The 14,861-nt window shown below is 39.5% G+C and overlaps 1 protein-coding gene across 11 annotated transcripts in view; it reads right to left on the reverse strand.

The window, feature by feature from the left end:
- Nucleotides 1-14,861, reverse strand: part of ADAMTSL3 (ADAMTS like 3) — a 406,645-nt gene that overhangs the window by 176,764 nt on the left and 215,020 nt on the right. For all 11 annotated transcript variants that reach the window (XR_012415261.1, XR_012415259.1, XR_012415260.1 and 8 more), the window contains exons 8-9: nt 8,109-8,183; nt 2,057-2,214 (exon numbers count right to left, since the gene is read on the reverse strand). Coding sequence is in view for 7 of the 11 variants with exons in the window: in XM_073996528.1 (XP_073852629.1) it covers nt 2,057-2,214; nt 8,109-8,183 (233 nt within the window). In the remaining 4 variants the exon portion in view is untranslated. The remainder of the gene's footprint in view (nt 1-2,056; nt 2,215-8,108; nt 8,184-14,861) is intronic.

Raw genomic sequence — 14,861 nt, forward strand, 5'->3', positions numbered from 1 at the left:
AATAAACAGTATACTGTTAAGATCTACTGATGCTGATACTGTAACCAAACAATATCTCGAAATACTAATCTTTGTGGGTGCTTTCCTCATTTCATCATTGTATTACTGTCTCCTATTCAGTCAGGGACCTCCAAGTTGACTTAAGAAGAATACAGATTCTCTGAGTAGTACTTAAAAGAGAATAAAATGCCAGGCACGGTGGCTCACGCGTGTAATCCCAGCACTTTGGGAGGCCGAGGCGGGCGGATCACGAGGTCAGGAGATCGAGACCATCCTGGCTAACACGGTGAAACCCCCTCTCTACTAAAAATGCAAAAAATTAGCCGGGCGAGGTGGCGGGCGCCTGTAGTCTCAGCTACTCGGGAGGCTGAGGCAGGAGAATGGCGTGAACCTGGGAGGCGGAGCTTGCAGTGAGCTGAGATCCGGCCACTGCACTCCAGCCTGGGCGACAGAGCAAGACTCCATCTCAAAAAAAAAAAAAAAAAAAAAAGGTAATTATGGCTTCCCCAAAACCTTTCACAATATGACTGTCTAAGAAGAATATTGGGTCAATGCTTTAAGAATATGACACAGAAGTCAGAAACATAAATGTCTGTGGAGGCTAGGCAGATGATATAAATGCCAGATCAGGATGAATGGCAACCAACCACTTATGCCTTTAGTGTTAGGGACACAATACGCAGTGGTGTGGACCACTGCAGACCGGAGACTGGAAGGCAGCTGTTCCCCAGTTACAGTCAATTATTGCTATTGTAAAATGCAAGCTAGTTGTCAGCTCTTCCCATTTTTACAGAGATGCGGGGGCGGGGGGGAACCAAAAAACAAAAAACAAAAGACCTGATCTTTTGATGTAAAAATCTCTCGATTTTTAAGTGTTGATTATTCAAAATCCAAAGCTTCAGAAACAAAACAATACAGTGTGCAGGCCAATACTTGGCCGGTCCCATTGCAGGCTGAATTTATATCTCAGGGATTGGGATGGGTTAGCAACTCTCATCTACCTCCGTGCATGTTCCTCTGCTGACACAACTGATGTCTCAGTGAAACATTCCATGACAAATTAATATATAGAACATAAACAGCTTTTTAAAGTTAATGGGTTTTTTTTCATATAGAAAAATATAACTGGTAATTGGGGCTATTTTCTAGCTTCCATTTACATTTTGGAACAGGTTTCTGAAACAGGATAGGACAAAACCACACACTGAACTATCTTTTTCATTTCCTGGCATTTTCAAATTTATCAGAAGAGTTTCAAACTGTGTCACCTTGGAAATATATTGGCCACTATACTTCATGTCCTCTGAATGAGGGAAGATGCCCCAGCAGTATCCAGAAAGGGGACATAGGCTCATGGTTCCAGAGAAGAAGAGTTCTTCTGAAGATACAGACACTTGTGACAAGTGTCTGTCATAGAACATCTGGGGAAGCAAATCCTGATCTTCAATCAGCCCACTGCAAGACTGCATATTCTAAGGGTTGAAGGTTGAAATAAAGATCCCTTAAGGATAACTATGTTAAAGGAGGGTAAGGAATGAGCCCCTGTTGTCTCTGCTCTCCTTTGCAAGGCGAAGACATGCAGCGGCACAATACTGGTTTAGGATATGGTGCATTTAACCATTCGCTGTTTTCACCAAACTCTATCTAAAACTGAACACAGCTGCTTGGGAGGTTGAGGCAGAAGGATCAGTTGGGCCCGGGAGTTCAAGGCTATGATTGCAGCTGTGAATAGCCACTGCACCAGCCTGAGCAACACAGAGAGACCCTGTTTCTTAAATCAACAAACAAACCAACAAAGCAACCAGAGATTATAAATAAAGAATCAATCATTCCCCCATAAAAGTGAAGTTTGTTTTTAACTGTCAGGGTTAGCAGCAGAAATTTAAGAGTGCTGAACAATCTTTAAGAATGAACTGCCAAGATGGAAATATCGATGACACATGCTCTGTATTAAAAAACAATCATTGATGACCTCTTGCTAAACAAACTTACTGTTTTAAAAATAAAGATGTTCTGGGATTCAGGTATATGAATTTTATGAAGAGGATCATCCTACCTTGAAGATGAAATCAGCCATCAGAGGTCCTGGAATCTTAAAGGTTTGCCTCTCAGAGCCCCTCTGAAATTCCACTGTTGTGTTTTCTACAACAAAGACGCCAGGGCTGTTAAAGCTGTGTTCTCCTTTGCTTCCTTGAAGTGTTTTTGATTCAATAACTACAATTAAAATATATGATTCAAATAAGAAACAATCTTAAAGGCATTTTATTACAAAAGACACTTTAGCAAGTACAATGTCAGTATATGATATCAAAACAATGTCAAAATAGCCACTCAGTTTACAAACATTAATTGATATTGGTGAAATAGATATAACAGATTTTTAATTGTCTATAGAAAAGGAGCTAACAAGGGTGTCAGGCCCTAATAGTTCTACTCAATTCTTTGGAGCCATTTCTAGCATAAGGGGAAAGAGAAAACTTTTCTTTCTTTATATGTTTTCATGATGTAGCTAATACTCAAAAGTAAAGCTATGTTCACTCATTTTATTACTTGTCAAAAGATCTTATGCCTACTCTTTTAGACAAAAATCACAGCAAATTTCAAATTTGCTTTTTATCAAACAAAACTTTTCATTTTGAAATAATTCTAGATAAACAGGAAGTTGCAAAAATAGTATAGAGAGGTCCTTTGTAACCTTCCTTCCCTTTTGTCTAATGTTTACATGTTACAAAAGTATAGTCGAATATCAAAACCAGGAAATTGACACTGGTACAATAGGTGCATATAGTTCAATGTCATTTTATCACCCACCATCACAATCAAAATACAGAACCATTCCATTGCCACAAAGACGTCCCTTGTGCATGAAACCCCTTTTTTCGAATTTGCTTTCACATGAACAAAAGTGCTTTTAAGATTTCCTACAGAAAAAAAATGTTCACTTATCACAGTTTAAACAAAAAAGCATTTCTACTTTATTTAAATTTGTCTTTCCTCCCTCTTTCTTTTCTTTCTTTTATTTTCTTTTAAATTTGTCTTTCTTCCCTCTTTCTTTTCTTTCTTTTATTTTCTAAGTGTCACCATACTTAGTAGATCTGGTTTCATGTTGAGAGAGGCAATAAAAAATGTATATACAGCTAGATTCTGGGGCACCTGCATTTCTGGCCCCGTATTTTTCTCTAGCTTTCTGCCTTGGGTTTTCATTGCCTCATATCTAAAATGAGGAGTCAGAGCAGTCAATCTCCCAGGTCCAACTCTATTTTAAAACCCACACTTGATTCAATGATATCATACCAGTCTTTAACAATTTCAAACAAAGAACACAAAGGAACCAAAATTCCACTGAGTGTCAAAAATAGAAAGCTGATAAAATGTGACAAAATAGTCTGGCATTAGGGAGCTTCCATCCATGGGCTGCTGGGCTTTGGTTGTTTTCATTTGCTGGATTTTTCTCTGTCACTGGAGCAGCTGCAGGAATTCAAGTGCCCTGGACAGACTGCATAACAGGCATTAGGAGACATCCCTGATTATCCCTGACAGGCAGGCTGGGAACTTTTCTGGGAAAATTCAAAGGCTGGACATGAGCTACTTGATCTGGAGGAGTCATTAGCGGTCGAAGAATAATGCTGGCTACTTTCAGGCACACAAAACCCCAACCACTTTGGCCCTGATCTCCATGACCGCAATAGATTTTTGGAAAGTGTGAGATTAAATTCATTTCCTAGTTCCAATGAAGATATAAAACTGAGTGTTATAAAGTGAGTTGTCAGTAAAAATGAAATGGGGAACTGGAGATAGTAAGTGGTCCCTACAATGGATGTCTCTAAAGTCAATGAGAAAAAAAAAAACGATGAGCATTAAGGCAATATCAAGACGCAAAATGAAGTTGGACATAACGCATCCTCACAGAAGGCATGCAAAATACAAGTTTCTAGACACTGATTTAGCCTGAAATGACTTGATTAAATTCAAGTAGCTGCAATGGATTCTGCGGCTGTGTTGGGGTAGTAATTGTTTTACCATTGTGCTAACCTTCTGGACCACAGCGTTCCAAGTTGCAGATCGGGATGCAGAGTTGGGGCAGGGGGTGTAAAAATCTGGGAAGGTGATCTAGGAGGAAGGGACGACCAGTTGCTATGATATCTATTCCCTAAACCAAAGGCCAGCATTTTTGTTAACTTGGTTTTGATATTTTGTTTTTAATACAGGAATCTAGCCACTATTTTAACAGTGTCTAAGAGTCTCAGTGACACGGATATAAAAACACAAGTAGCAAAAACAATGTTCAAGTTCACGTTAATTACCCAAACCACTCTGCTTCTCCACTAAATGGTACACTTATTGTAAAATATTTTTAATTTGAGTATTTCAAAAGGCTTCCAGTTCTCTAATGCACAAACACTGGTTGCCTTTCTAGGAGGCAGAAAGCAGGTATTTTGACCTCGATTGTGTAAATGGGTAAGCAGAATCAAAGGTGAATGAAGAAAGACTGGTGAAGTGATTTAGTGAAAGTAGAGTTTATGGACACAAACAATTCTGATAATCTGGATTAACAAAGCCATTGTGCCAAATCCACAGCAAGGTGGAGGCCGATGCAGTTCTTTAAAAGTTGTCATTTTTATTGGTGGCAAACTTGCTTCTCCTCTGTGCTGGTGCCTCTTAAAAATAAATGATTGATAAAGGAGTTTGTGGTGTTTCAATCAACAATTCAGATGATGACTTATGGATACCTTTAAGTTTTTATTAATTTCCACCATTTCCCCATATTTACTGCAGCCCCATGTTGTGACAAAGTGTGATTCATGGCTAGTGAGAGCTGCATGTGGAAGCCCTTCAGTTCTCAGGGGTTTCACTGACCCTCTCTGGTTTCTGCAGCAAGGTGGTTAGTGTGTGGGAGACCCCAGGAAGCCTATACACATCCCCACCAGTATTAAGGGAAGAGAGTGTGAGCCTTCTTTCCTGCTGCCCACAGCCCAACTTCTTTCTCCTCTCCAGACTTAAAACTGAGGGGAGGGAGGGAAGTGTTGGGGAAGACATGATAGGTAGTCTCAAAAAGAGTAAAAATTAGAAATCATGACTTTCTTTTATCCCCAAGTCTTCACAACTCAGGTCTCTAGTGATGCCTTTAAATATTTTAATCCATTACTAGCTATTTGTAAAAGAAATTATGCCTAGAAAAATGACAGATGCTTCTAACTGCTTCTAGTTGAAGGGTCTGCATTGAGAAGTATCAGTTCAGGCTTCTTTCAAAAAAGGCAGCGTCATGGTAACCATCCCCAAGAGGTCTCCCTAAATTCTAAAGGCCATGAAAGTACTGTCAGGTAAATGTGGAATGGGTGTTTAGTATGGCTAACATAGTTATAAATACATCAAACTTATATGTACAGTAGAGCTGTATTTGTATATGCTAATTTCATTCATGTCAATTTCCTTTGATTGGTCATTAGGTACAGTACCCATGTTTATTTATACATCTCTATATATGGTAATCAGGGCTTAAAGGGAATATATTCTTCCAATTGAATTGGAGGTTTTTGGTTTATGATCTCTTGACTTCTTAAGTTTATTGCTAGTCAAACACATTTAACGCTGAAGTTTTGCTGCAATAAAATCTGTTTTGCAGGGATCTGCTTATTGCTTCCATTTTTTAAGGGATGCACCCCTGGAAAATTTGGGGCTGTGTGCTCCCCATAATGCTGTGGCAAGACTTGGGACAGGACTGGAAATTCAGGATCTAAACAAACACTTCTAGGCAGTATGTAAGATGGATATTCTGTAATTAAAATTCACTCCACAGCAAAGAGACTGACATTAATGTTTCTGGGTATTTTCGGTTCTTAGTAATGCAGTCTTTTGGATAGTTATAGTTAATGTGGATGTTAAAAAGAATGACTTATTACTGCAAAATAAGCTTCATTTCAGAAATATCTCTTTTACAAATAAGAATTAAGAAAAAAGTTCCATAAATCCAGAAAATAAAACCACTTCTATATTTAGATATTCAGAAATGTTAACTAAGTGCTTAGTAAATGAAGCCAGTTCTATTCATCAGCAAAGAAGGATAACTTTCAGAAATACTTCTACTGCCAATTGTGAGATTGTTCAGAGAGGGAAATAGTCCAAGCAACAATAGTCACTCTTGAAGAAATGGGAACATTTTTGAGCCCTGTTCTTGGAAGAGTGCCAGTCTTGAATATAAAGTTATGTTGAATATGCCAGAACATACACACATAAACGAATTTTTGTCTCAAAGTGTTCACCTTTACTTATTCTGTTTACTGTTTCCTTATTCTGTTTTTACAATTTATAAAACTATATTTGGAGCTGAATTTTGGGGAATGGCCTTTAATATCATGAGACTGTCAAGACCATTCACTGCGTTTTTTTGTTTTTTAACATCTTTTCCACATATAATTTGCATGCCATAAACTTTGCCCTTTTAAAATGCATAATTTAATGGTTTCAGTGTATTCACAGAGTGAAGCCATCACCATCATCTATTTATTACTTCAAACTCACAGTATTCTGGGAAACCAGTGTCGGCCTTCAGGAACCCCTAGACGGGAAGCTGTGAAGTGCTAGCAGCAAGGCTTGTTCTGATCAGCCATATTCACTGATAAGGTTTTGTATTTTAAATTTTGTTTTGTTTTATTTTTTTGTACCACTTTGCTGAAATCTCCAGAACATTCCCAAATCTTACTTTACTCTCCATGTATTAGTATTATTTTAGAGACACGGTCTTGCTGTGTCACTCAGGCTGGAGTGGCAGATTGCAGTGGTGCAATCAGAGCTCACTGCAACCTTGAACTCCTAGGCTCAAGGAGTTGCTTAGACTACACGCCTGTAGTAGCCAGGCTACTCCTTGGACTATCTCAGTCTCTTGAGTAGTTTGGACTAAGGCATGCACCACTATGCCTAGTTAATTTTTTAAAAATTTTTTGTAGAGATGGGGTCTTCCTGTGCTGTCCAGGCTTGTCTCAAACTGCTGACTCAAGTGATCCTCCTGCCACAGCCTCCCAAAGAGCTGGTATTACAGGTGTGAGCCACCGCACCCAGCCATCCTATACAAAATAGTTTATTTGACATATAATTTGGTTTTTATTTTCCCATGAGGGGATTAATCTTAAACAGTAAATTTTCCATTGGGGTATGAGAACAGAAAAATTCAGGGTACAATACAGATAATTTCCCTGGTTATATAGACTATTTTACCCACTACAGAATAGTTGGGGGTATTCAACAGGGTACTACCACCCCCAAGAATGGAAATAAAGGAAAATCTTGAATTTCTTCAAGAGAAATTCCAGGCACCTAACTAGCCTTGAGAAGTAAATGAGCAACTTCACAAGCAGGAAGGTAATGGTGGATTACAACAATAGCCAAAAAATGTTGGAGTCACAGGATGTATGGTTCCCTATAGAAACTAATGATAACATTTTAACATATGTCCCTGAGTAGTTTTTCAGGAAATCTAGATCCCTACCAAATGGATCCACTGGCACACAGACCTCCATTAAGAGGGAACTGAGGCTGAACGCTGACTGCCTTTCTTTGTCCTACATTTCTTCCTGAGGCACCTGGATATCACGCCCAAGGGCCAGATCTAACATTCTTTTCTGCTAACTCCAAGTCTTAGGCAAAACTTCCCTTTCTTAACCAATAGCAAATCAGAAAATATTTGAATCTACCTATGGTCTGTAAGCCCCCACTTCAAGATATTCCACCTTTTCAGGTCAAACCAGTACATAGCCTCCATGTATTAATTTGTGACTTTGCCTGTAATGTCTATCTCCCTGTCTTTAAAAATCCTTACATGTAAGACATCAGGGAGTTCAGGTCTTAAGCATGAGCTGTTTGATTCTCTTTGCTTGGTGCTCTGCAATAAATACCTGACTGTCTGTGGCTGCAAATCCTAGTGTCAGTGTTTAGCTTTGCTATGCCAAGCAGGTGGACACAAGTTTGGTAACATTACCCATTAACTTAGAGAAAGTTTCTTTTGCTTGTAGGTTTGGTTTGCGGCTTTTTTTGTTTTGTTTTGTTTTGTTTTTGTTTTTTGGCTAACTAAACTTTCAGGATATTAAAAAATGTTAAGATTAAATTCTACTTACAGAGGTGGGCAGGTCCTTTCACTGTAATTCTCACACTTCGACTCCCCAAAGGAACAGCTATTACATTTTCTTCTCCTGGGAAAGAACAGAACACAACTGCAATAAAACCAGTACACTAAAGGCCTATGAAAATGATCAAGTCAATCAAAACTGGGGGCATCTGCAAAATATTCTTAACTATATTTCATTCCTGCAATCCTAGCACTTTCGGAGGCTGAAGCGGGCAGATCACTTGAGGTCAGGAGTTCCAGAGCAGCCTGGCCAACATGGTGAAACCCCACCTCTACTGAAAAGACAAAAATTAATCAGGCGTGATGGCGCATGCCTGTAGTCCCAGCTAACCGGCAGGCTGAGGCAGAAGACTCGCTGGAACCTAGGAAGTAGAGTCTGCAGTGAGCTGAGAACATGCCACTGGACTCCTGGGCAACAGAGTAAGATTCTGTCTGAAGAAAAAAAAAACAGGAAATCCTTGGAAATCACTAACTATGTGTAAAGCAGATGAATATTACATAATTTCATTTAAATATACCCTTAAATAACATTAAAGAAACGTTTAAAGTAAATGCACTGCCTACTACCTCAATTGCCTTTACTCTAATGACCCAATCCATGTGCTTTGATGAGGGTCTGCAAACTGTGGCCCCTAGGCCAAATCTACTCACACCTCTTCATTCATTCATTTAAGGCTGTTTGTGCTCTTCAAGGTAGAATTGAGTTGTAGTAATGAGACCATATGGCTCAATAACACTAAAATATTGACTGTACTATCTGACTTTTCACAGAAAAATTTCATGATCCTTGGCATAGACAATTAGCTACTGGAAATCCTGGTCCTCATAGATGTTTTTTCACACTGCTATACGCTCTGATAATTTAATTTTTGTGTTCACATAATAATCAAAGCTCATGTATGATATTGTATCCCACTAGTTCCCTATCTGAACATTGTCTGTTTCTAAATGAAACTAGAACATTATTAACACTACGAATTACTTCAAGCATATGTTTTTGTCTAACTTATGCAAAACAATTTTTTTTGGATAAACTCTCCAGAGTGAAAGTAGTGAAGCAAAGGATATCAATGTATTGATTGACTAGTTTGCAAGTTTTTATTAAATAGAAATACCTGTTTATAATTAAAAATTAGAAAATGCAGGGGGGGCGCCCAAGATGGCTGAATAGGAACAGTTCCAGCCTCTAGCTCCCAGCGTGAGTGACACACAAGACGGGTGATTTCTGCATTTTCAACTGAGGTACCAGGTTCATCTCACTGGGGCATGTTGGACAGTCAGTGCTGGTCCGCAGGTGCAGCCCAACCAGCGAAAGCTGAAGCAGGGCAAGGCATCACCTCACCTGGGAAGCACAAGGGGGAAGGGAATTCCTTTTCCTAGCCAAAGGAAATTGAGACACACAACACCTGGAAAATCAGGTAACTCCCACCCTAATAGTGTGCTTGATCAAGGGTCTTAGCAAAAGGCACACCAGGAGATTATATCCCACACCTGACCGGGAGGGTCCCATGCCCACAGAGCCTCCCACATTGCTAGGACAGCACTCTGAGATCTAACTGCAAGGCGGCAGCGAGGCTGGGGGAGGGGTGCCTGACATTGCTGAGGCTTAAGTAGGTAAACAAAGCTGCCGGGAAGCTCGAAGTGGTTGGAGCCCACCATAGCTCAAGGAGGTCTGCCTGCCTCTGTAGACTCCACCTCTGGGGACAGGGCATAGGTAAACAAAAAGCAGCAGAAACCTCTGCAGATGTAAATGTCCCTGTCTGACAGCTTTGAAGAGAGCAGACTGCCTACTCAAGTGGGTCCCTGACCCCTGAGTAGCCTAACTGGGAGACATCCCCCACTAGGTGCAGACCAACACCTCACACGGATGGGTACACCCCTGAGAGGAAGCTTCCAGAGAAAGAATCAGACAGCAACACTCGCTATTCAGCAATATTCTATCTTCTGCAGCCTCCGTTGCTGATAGCCAGGCAAACAGAGTCTGGAGTGGACATCAAGCAAACTCCAACAGACCTGCAGCTGAGAGTCCTGATTGTTAGCAGGAAAACTAACAAACAGAAAGGACACCCACACCAAAACCCCATCAGTACGTCACCATCATCAAAGACCAAAGGCAGATAAAACCGCAAAGATGTGGAAAAAGCAGTGCAGAAAAGCTGGAAATTCAAAAAATCAGAGCACATCTCCCTGTCCAAAGGAACACAGCTCATCACCAGCAATGGAACAAAGCTGGATGGAGAATGACTTTGACGAGTTGAGAGAAGAAGGCTTCAGTCGATCGCACTTCTCAGAGCTAAAGGAGGAACTACGTAACCAGTGCAAACAAACTAAAAACGTTGAAAAAATAATGGATGAATGGATAACTAGAATAATCAATGTAGAGAAGACCTTAAAAGAACTGATAGAAATGAAAACCATGATACAAGAACTACATCACAAATGCACAAGCTTCAGTAACTGACTCGACAAACTGGAAGAAAGAGTATCAATGATTGAAGATCGAATGAATGAAATGAAGCAAGAAGACAAGTGTAGAGAAAAAAGAGTAAAAAGAAATGAACAAAGCCTCCAAGAAATATGGGATTATGTGAAAAGACCAAATCTACGTCCGAATGGTGTGCCTGAAAAGTGATGGGAAAAATGGAACCAAGTTGGAAAACACTCTGCATGATATCATCCAGGAGAACTTCCCCAACCTAGTGAGGCAGGCCAACATTCAAATTCAGGAAATACAGGGAACACCACAAAGACACACCTCGAGAAGAGCAACTCCAAGACACAACTGTCAAATTCACCAAAGTTGAAATGAAGGAAAAAATGTTAAGGGCAGCCAGAGAGAAAGGTCGGGTCACCCACAAAGGGAAGCCCATCACTAACAGCAGATCTCTTGGCAGAAACTCTACAAGCCAGAAGAGAGTGGGGGCCAATATTCAACATTCTTAAAGAAAAGAATTTTCAACCCAGAATTTCATATCCAGCCAAACTAAGTTTCATAAGTGAAGGAGAAATAAAATCCTTTACAGACAAGCAAATACTTAGAGATTTTGTTACCACCTGGCCTGCTCTACAAGAGACCCTGAAGGAAGCACTAAACATGGAAAGGAACAACCGGTACCAGCCATTGCAAAAACATGCCAAAACGTAAAGTTCATCAATACTAGGAAGAAACTGCATCAACTAACGAGCAAAATAATCAGCTAATATCATAATGACAGGATCAAGTTCACACATAACAATATTAACCTTAAATGTAAAAGAACTAAATTAAAAGACACAGACTGGCAAACTGGATAAAGAGTCAAGACCCATCAGTTTGTTGTATTCAGGAGACCCATCTCACATGCAGAGACACATTGGCTCAAAATAAAGGGATGGAGGAAGATCTACCAAGCAAATGGAAAACAAAAAAAAGCAGGGGTTGCAATCCTAGTCCTGATAAAACAGACTTTAAACCATCAAAGATCAAAAGAGACAAAGAAGGCCATTACATAATGGTAAAGGGATCAATTCAACAGGAAGAGCTAACTATCCTAAATATATATGCACCCAATACAGGAGCACCCAGATTCATAAAGCAAGTCCTTAGACACTTACAAAGAGACTTAGACACCCATACAATAATAATGGGAGACTTTAACACCCCACTGTCAACATTAGACAGATCAACGAGACAGAAAGTTAACAAGGATATCCAGGAATTGAACTCAACTCTGCACCAAGCGGACCTAATAGACATCTACAGAACTCTCCAGCTCAAATCAACAGAATATACATTCTTCTCAGCACCACATCGCACTTATTCCAAAACTCACCACATAGTTGAAAGTAAAGCACTCCTCAGCAAATGTACAAGAACAGAAATTATAACAAACTGTCTCTCAGACCACAGTGCAATCAAACTAGAACTCAAGACTAAGAAACTCAATCAAAACCGCTCACCTACTTGGAAACTGAACAACCGGCTCCTGAATGAATACTGGGTACATAAGGAAATGAAGGGAGAAATAAAGATGTTCTTTGAAACCAATGAGAACAAAGATACAACATACCAGAATCTCTGGGACACATTTAAAGCAGTGTGTAGAAGGAAATTTATAGCACTAAATGCCCACCAGAGAAAGCTGGAAAGATCTAAAACTGACACTCTAACATCACAATTAAAAGAACTAGAGAAGCAAGAGCAAACACATTAAAAAGCTAGCAGAAGGCAAGTAATAACGAAGATCAGAGTAGAACTGAAGGAGACAGAGACACAAAAAAAACCCTCCAAAAAATCAATAAATCCAGGGACCAGTTTTTTGAAAAGATCAACAAAATTGACAGACCACTAGTAAGACTAATAAAGAAGAAAAGAGAGAAGAACCAGGTAGATGCAATAAAAAATGATAAAGGGGATATCACCACCGACCCCACAGAAATACAAACAACCATCAGAGAATACTATAAACACCTCTACGCAAATAAACGAGAAAACCTAGAAGAAATGGATAATTTCCTGGACATTTATACTCTCCCAAGACTAAACCAGGAATAAATTGAATCCCTGAATAGGCCAAGAGCAGGTTCCGAAATTGAGGCAATAATTAATAGCCTACCAACTAAAAAAAGTCCAGGACCAGATGGATTCACAGCCGAATTCTACCAGAGACACAAGAAGCTGGCACCATTCTGTCTGAAACTATTCCAATCAATAGAAAAAGAGGGAATCTTCCCTAACTCATTTTATTGGGCCAACATCATCCTCATACCAAAACCTGGCAGAGACACAACAAAAAAAAGAGAATTTTAGACTCATATCACTGATGAACATCGATGCAAAAATCCTCAATAAAATACTGGCAAACTGGATCCAGCAGCACATCAAAAAGCTTATCCACCATGATCAAGTGGGCTTCATCCCTGGAATGCAAGGCTGGTTCAACATTCGCAAATCAATAAACATAATCCAGCATATAAACAGAACCAAAGACAAGAACCACATGATTATCTCAATAGATGCAGAAAAGGCCTTTGACGGAATTCAACAGCTCTTCATGCTAAAAACTCTCAATAAATTCGGTATTGATGGAACATATCTCAAAATCGTAAGAGCTATTTATGACAAACCCACAGCCAATATCATACTGAATGGGCAAAAACTGGAAAAATTCCCTTTGAAAACTGGCACAAGACAGGGATGCCCTCTCTCACCACTCCTATTCAACATAGTGTTGGAAGTCATGGCTAGGGAAATCAGGCAAGAGAAAGAAATAAAGGGTATTCAGTTAGGAAAAGAAGAAGTCAAATTGTCCCTGTTTGCAGATGACATGATTGCATATTTAGAAAACCCCATCGTCTCAGCCCAAAATCCCCTTAAGTTGCTAAGAAACTTCAGCAAAGTCTCAGGATACAAAATCAATGTGCAAAAATCACAAGCATTCTTATACTCCAGTAACAGACAAACAGAGAGCCAAATCATGAATGAACTCCCATTCACAATAGCTTCAAAGAGAATAAAATACCTAGGAATCCAACTTACAAGGGATGTAAAGGACCTCTTCAAGGAGAACTACAAACCACTGCTCAGTGAAATAAAAGAGGACACAAACAAATGGAAGAACATACCATGCTCATGGATAGGAAGAATCAACATTGTGAAAATGGCCATACTGCCCAAGGTAATTTATAGATTCAATGCCATCCCCATTAAGATACCAATGACTTTCCTCACAGAATTGGAAAACACTGCTTTAACACGGAACCAAAAAAGACCACGCATTGCCAAGATAATCCTAAGCCAAAAGAACGCAGCTGGGTGCATCACACTACCTGACTTCAAACTATACTACAAGGCTACAGTAACCAAAACAGCATGGTACTGGTACCAAAACAGAGATATAGACCAATGGAACAGAACAGAGCCTTCAGAAATAATACCACACATCTACAGTCATTAGATCTTTGACAAACCTGATAAAAACAAGAAATGGAGAAAGGATTCCCTATTTAATAAATGGTGCTGGGAAAATTGGCTAGCCATAAGTAGAAAGCTGAAAATGGATCCTTTCCTTACTCCTTATACAAAAATTAATTCAAGATGGATTAGAGACTTAAATGTTAGACCTAAAACCATAAAAACCCTGGAAGAAAACCTAGGTAATACCATTCAGGACATAGGCATGGGCAAGGACTTCATGTCTAAAACACCAAAAGCAATGGCAACAAAAACAAGAATTGACAAATGGGATCTAATTAAACTAAACAGCTTCTGCACAGCAAAAGCAACTACCATCAGAGTGAACAGGCAACCTACAGAATGGGAGAAAATTTTTGCAATCTACTCATCAGACAAAGGGCTAATATCCAGAACCTACAAAGAACTCAAACAAATTTACAAGAAAAAACAAACAACCCCATCAAAAAGTGGGCAAAGGATATGAACAGACACTTCTCAAAAGAAGACATTCATACAGCCAACAGACACGTGAAAAAATGCTCATCATCACTCGCCATCAGAGAAATACAAATCAAAACCACAATGAGATACCATCTCACACCAGTTAGAATGGCAATCATTAAAAAAATCAGGAAACAACAGGTGCTGGAGAGGATGTGGAGAAATAGGAAGACTTTTACACTGTTGGTGGGACTGTAAACTTGTTCAACCATTGTGGAAAATAGTGTGGCGATTCCTCAAGGATCTAGAACTAGAAAACGATTTGACCCAGCCATTCCATTACTGGATATATACCCAAAGGATTAT

This window comes from Macaca fascicularis, chromosome 7 (assembly GCF_037993035.2).
Source record: "Macaca fascicularis isolate 582-1 chromosome 7, T2T-MFA8v1.1".
Classification (NCBI taxonomy): Eukaryota; Metazoa; Chordata; class Mammalia; order Primates; family Cercopithecidae; genus Macaca; species Macaca fascicularis.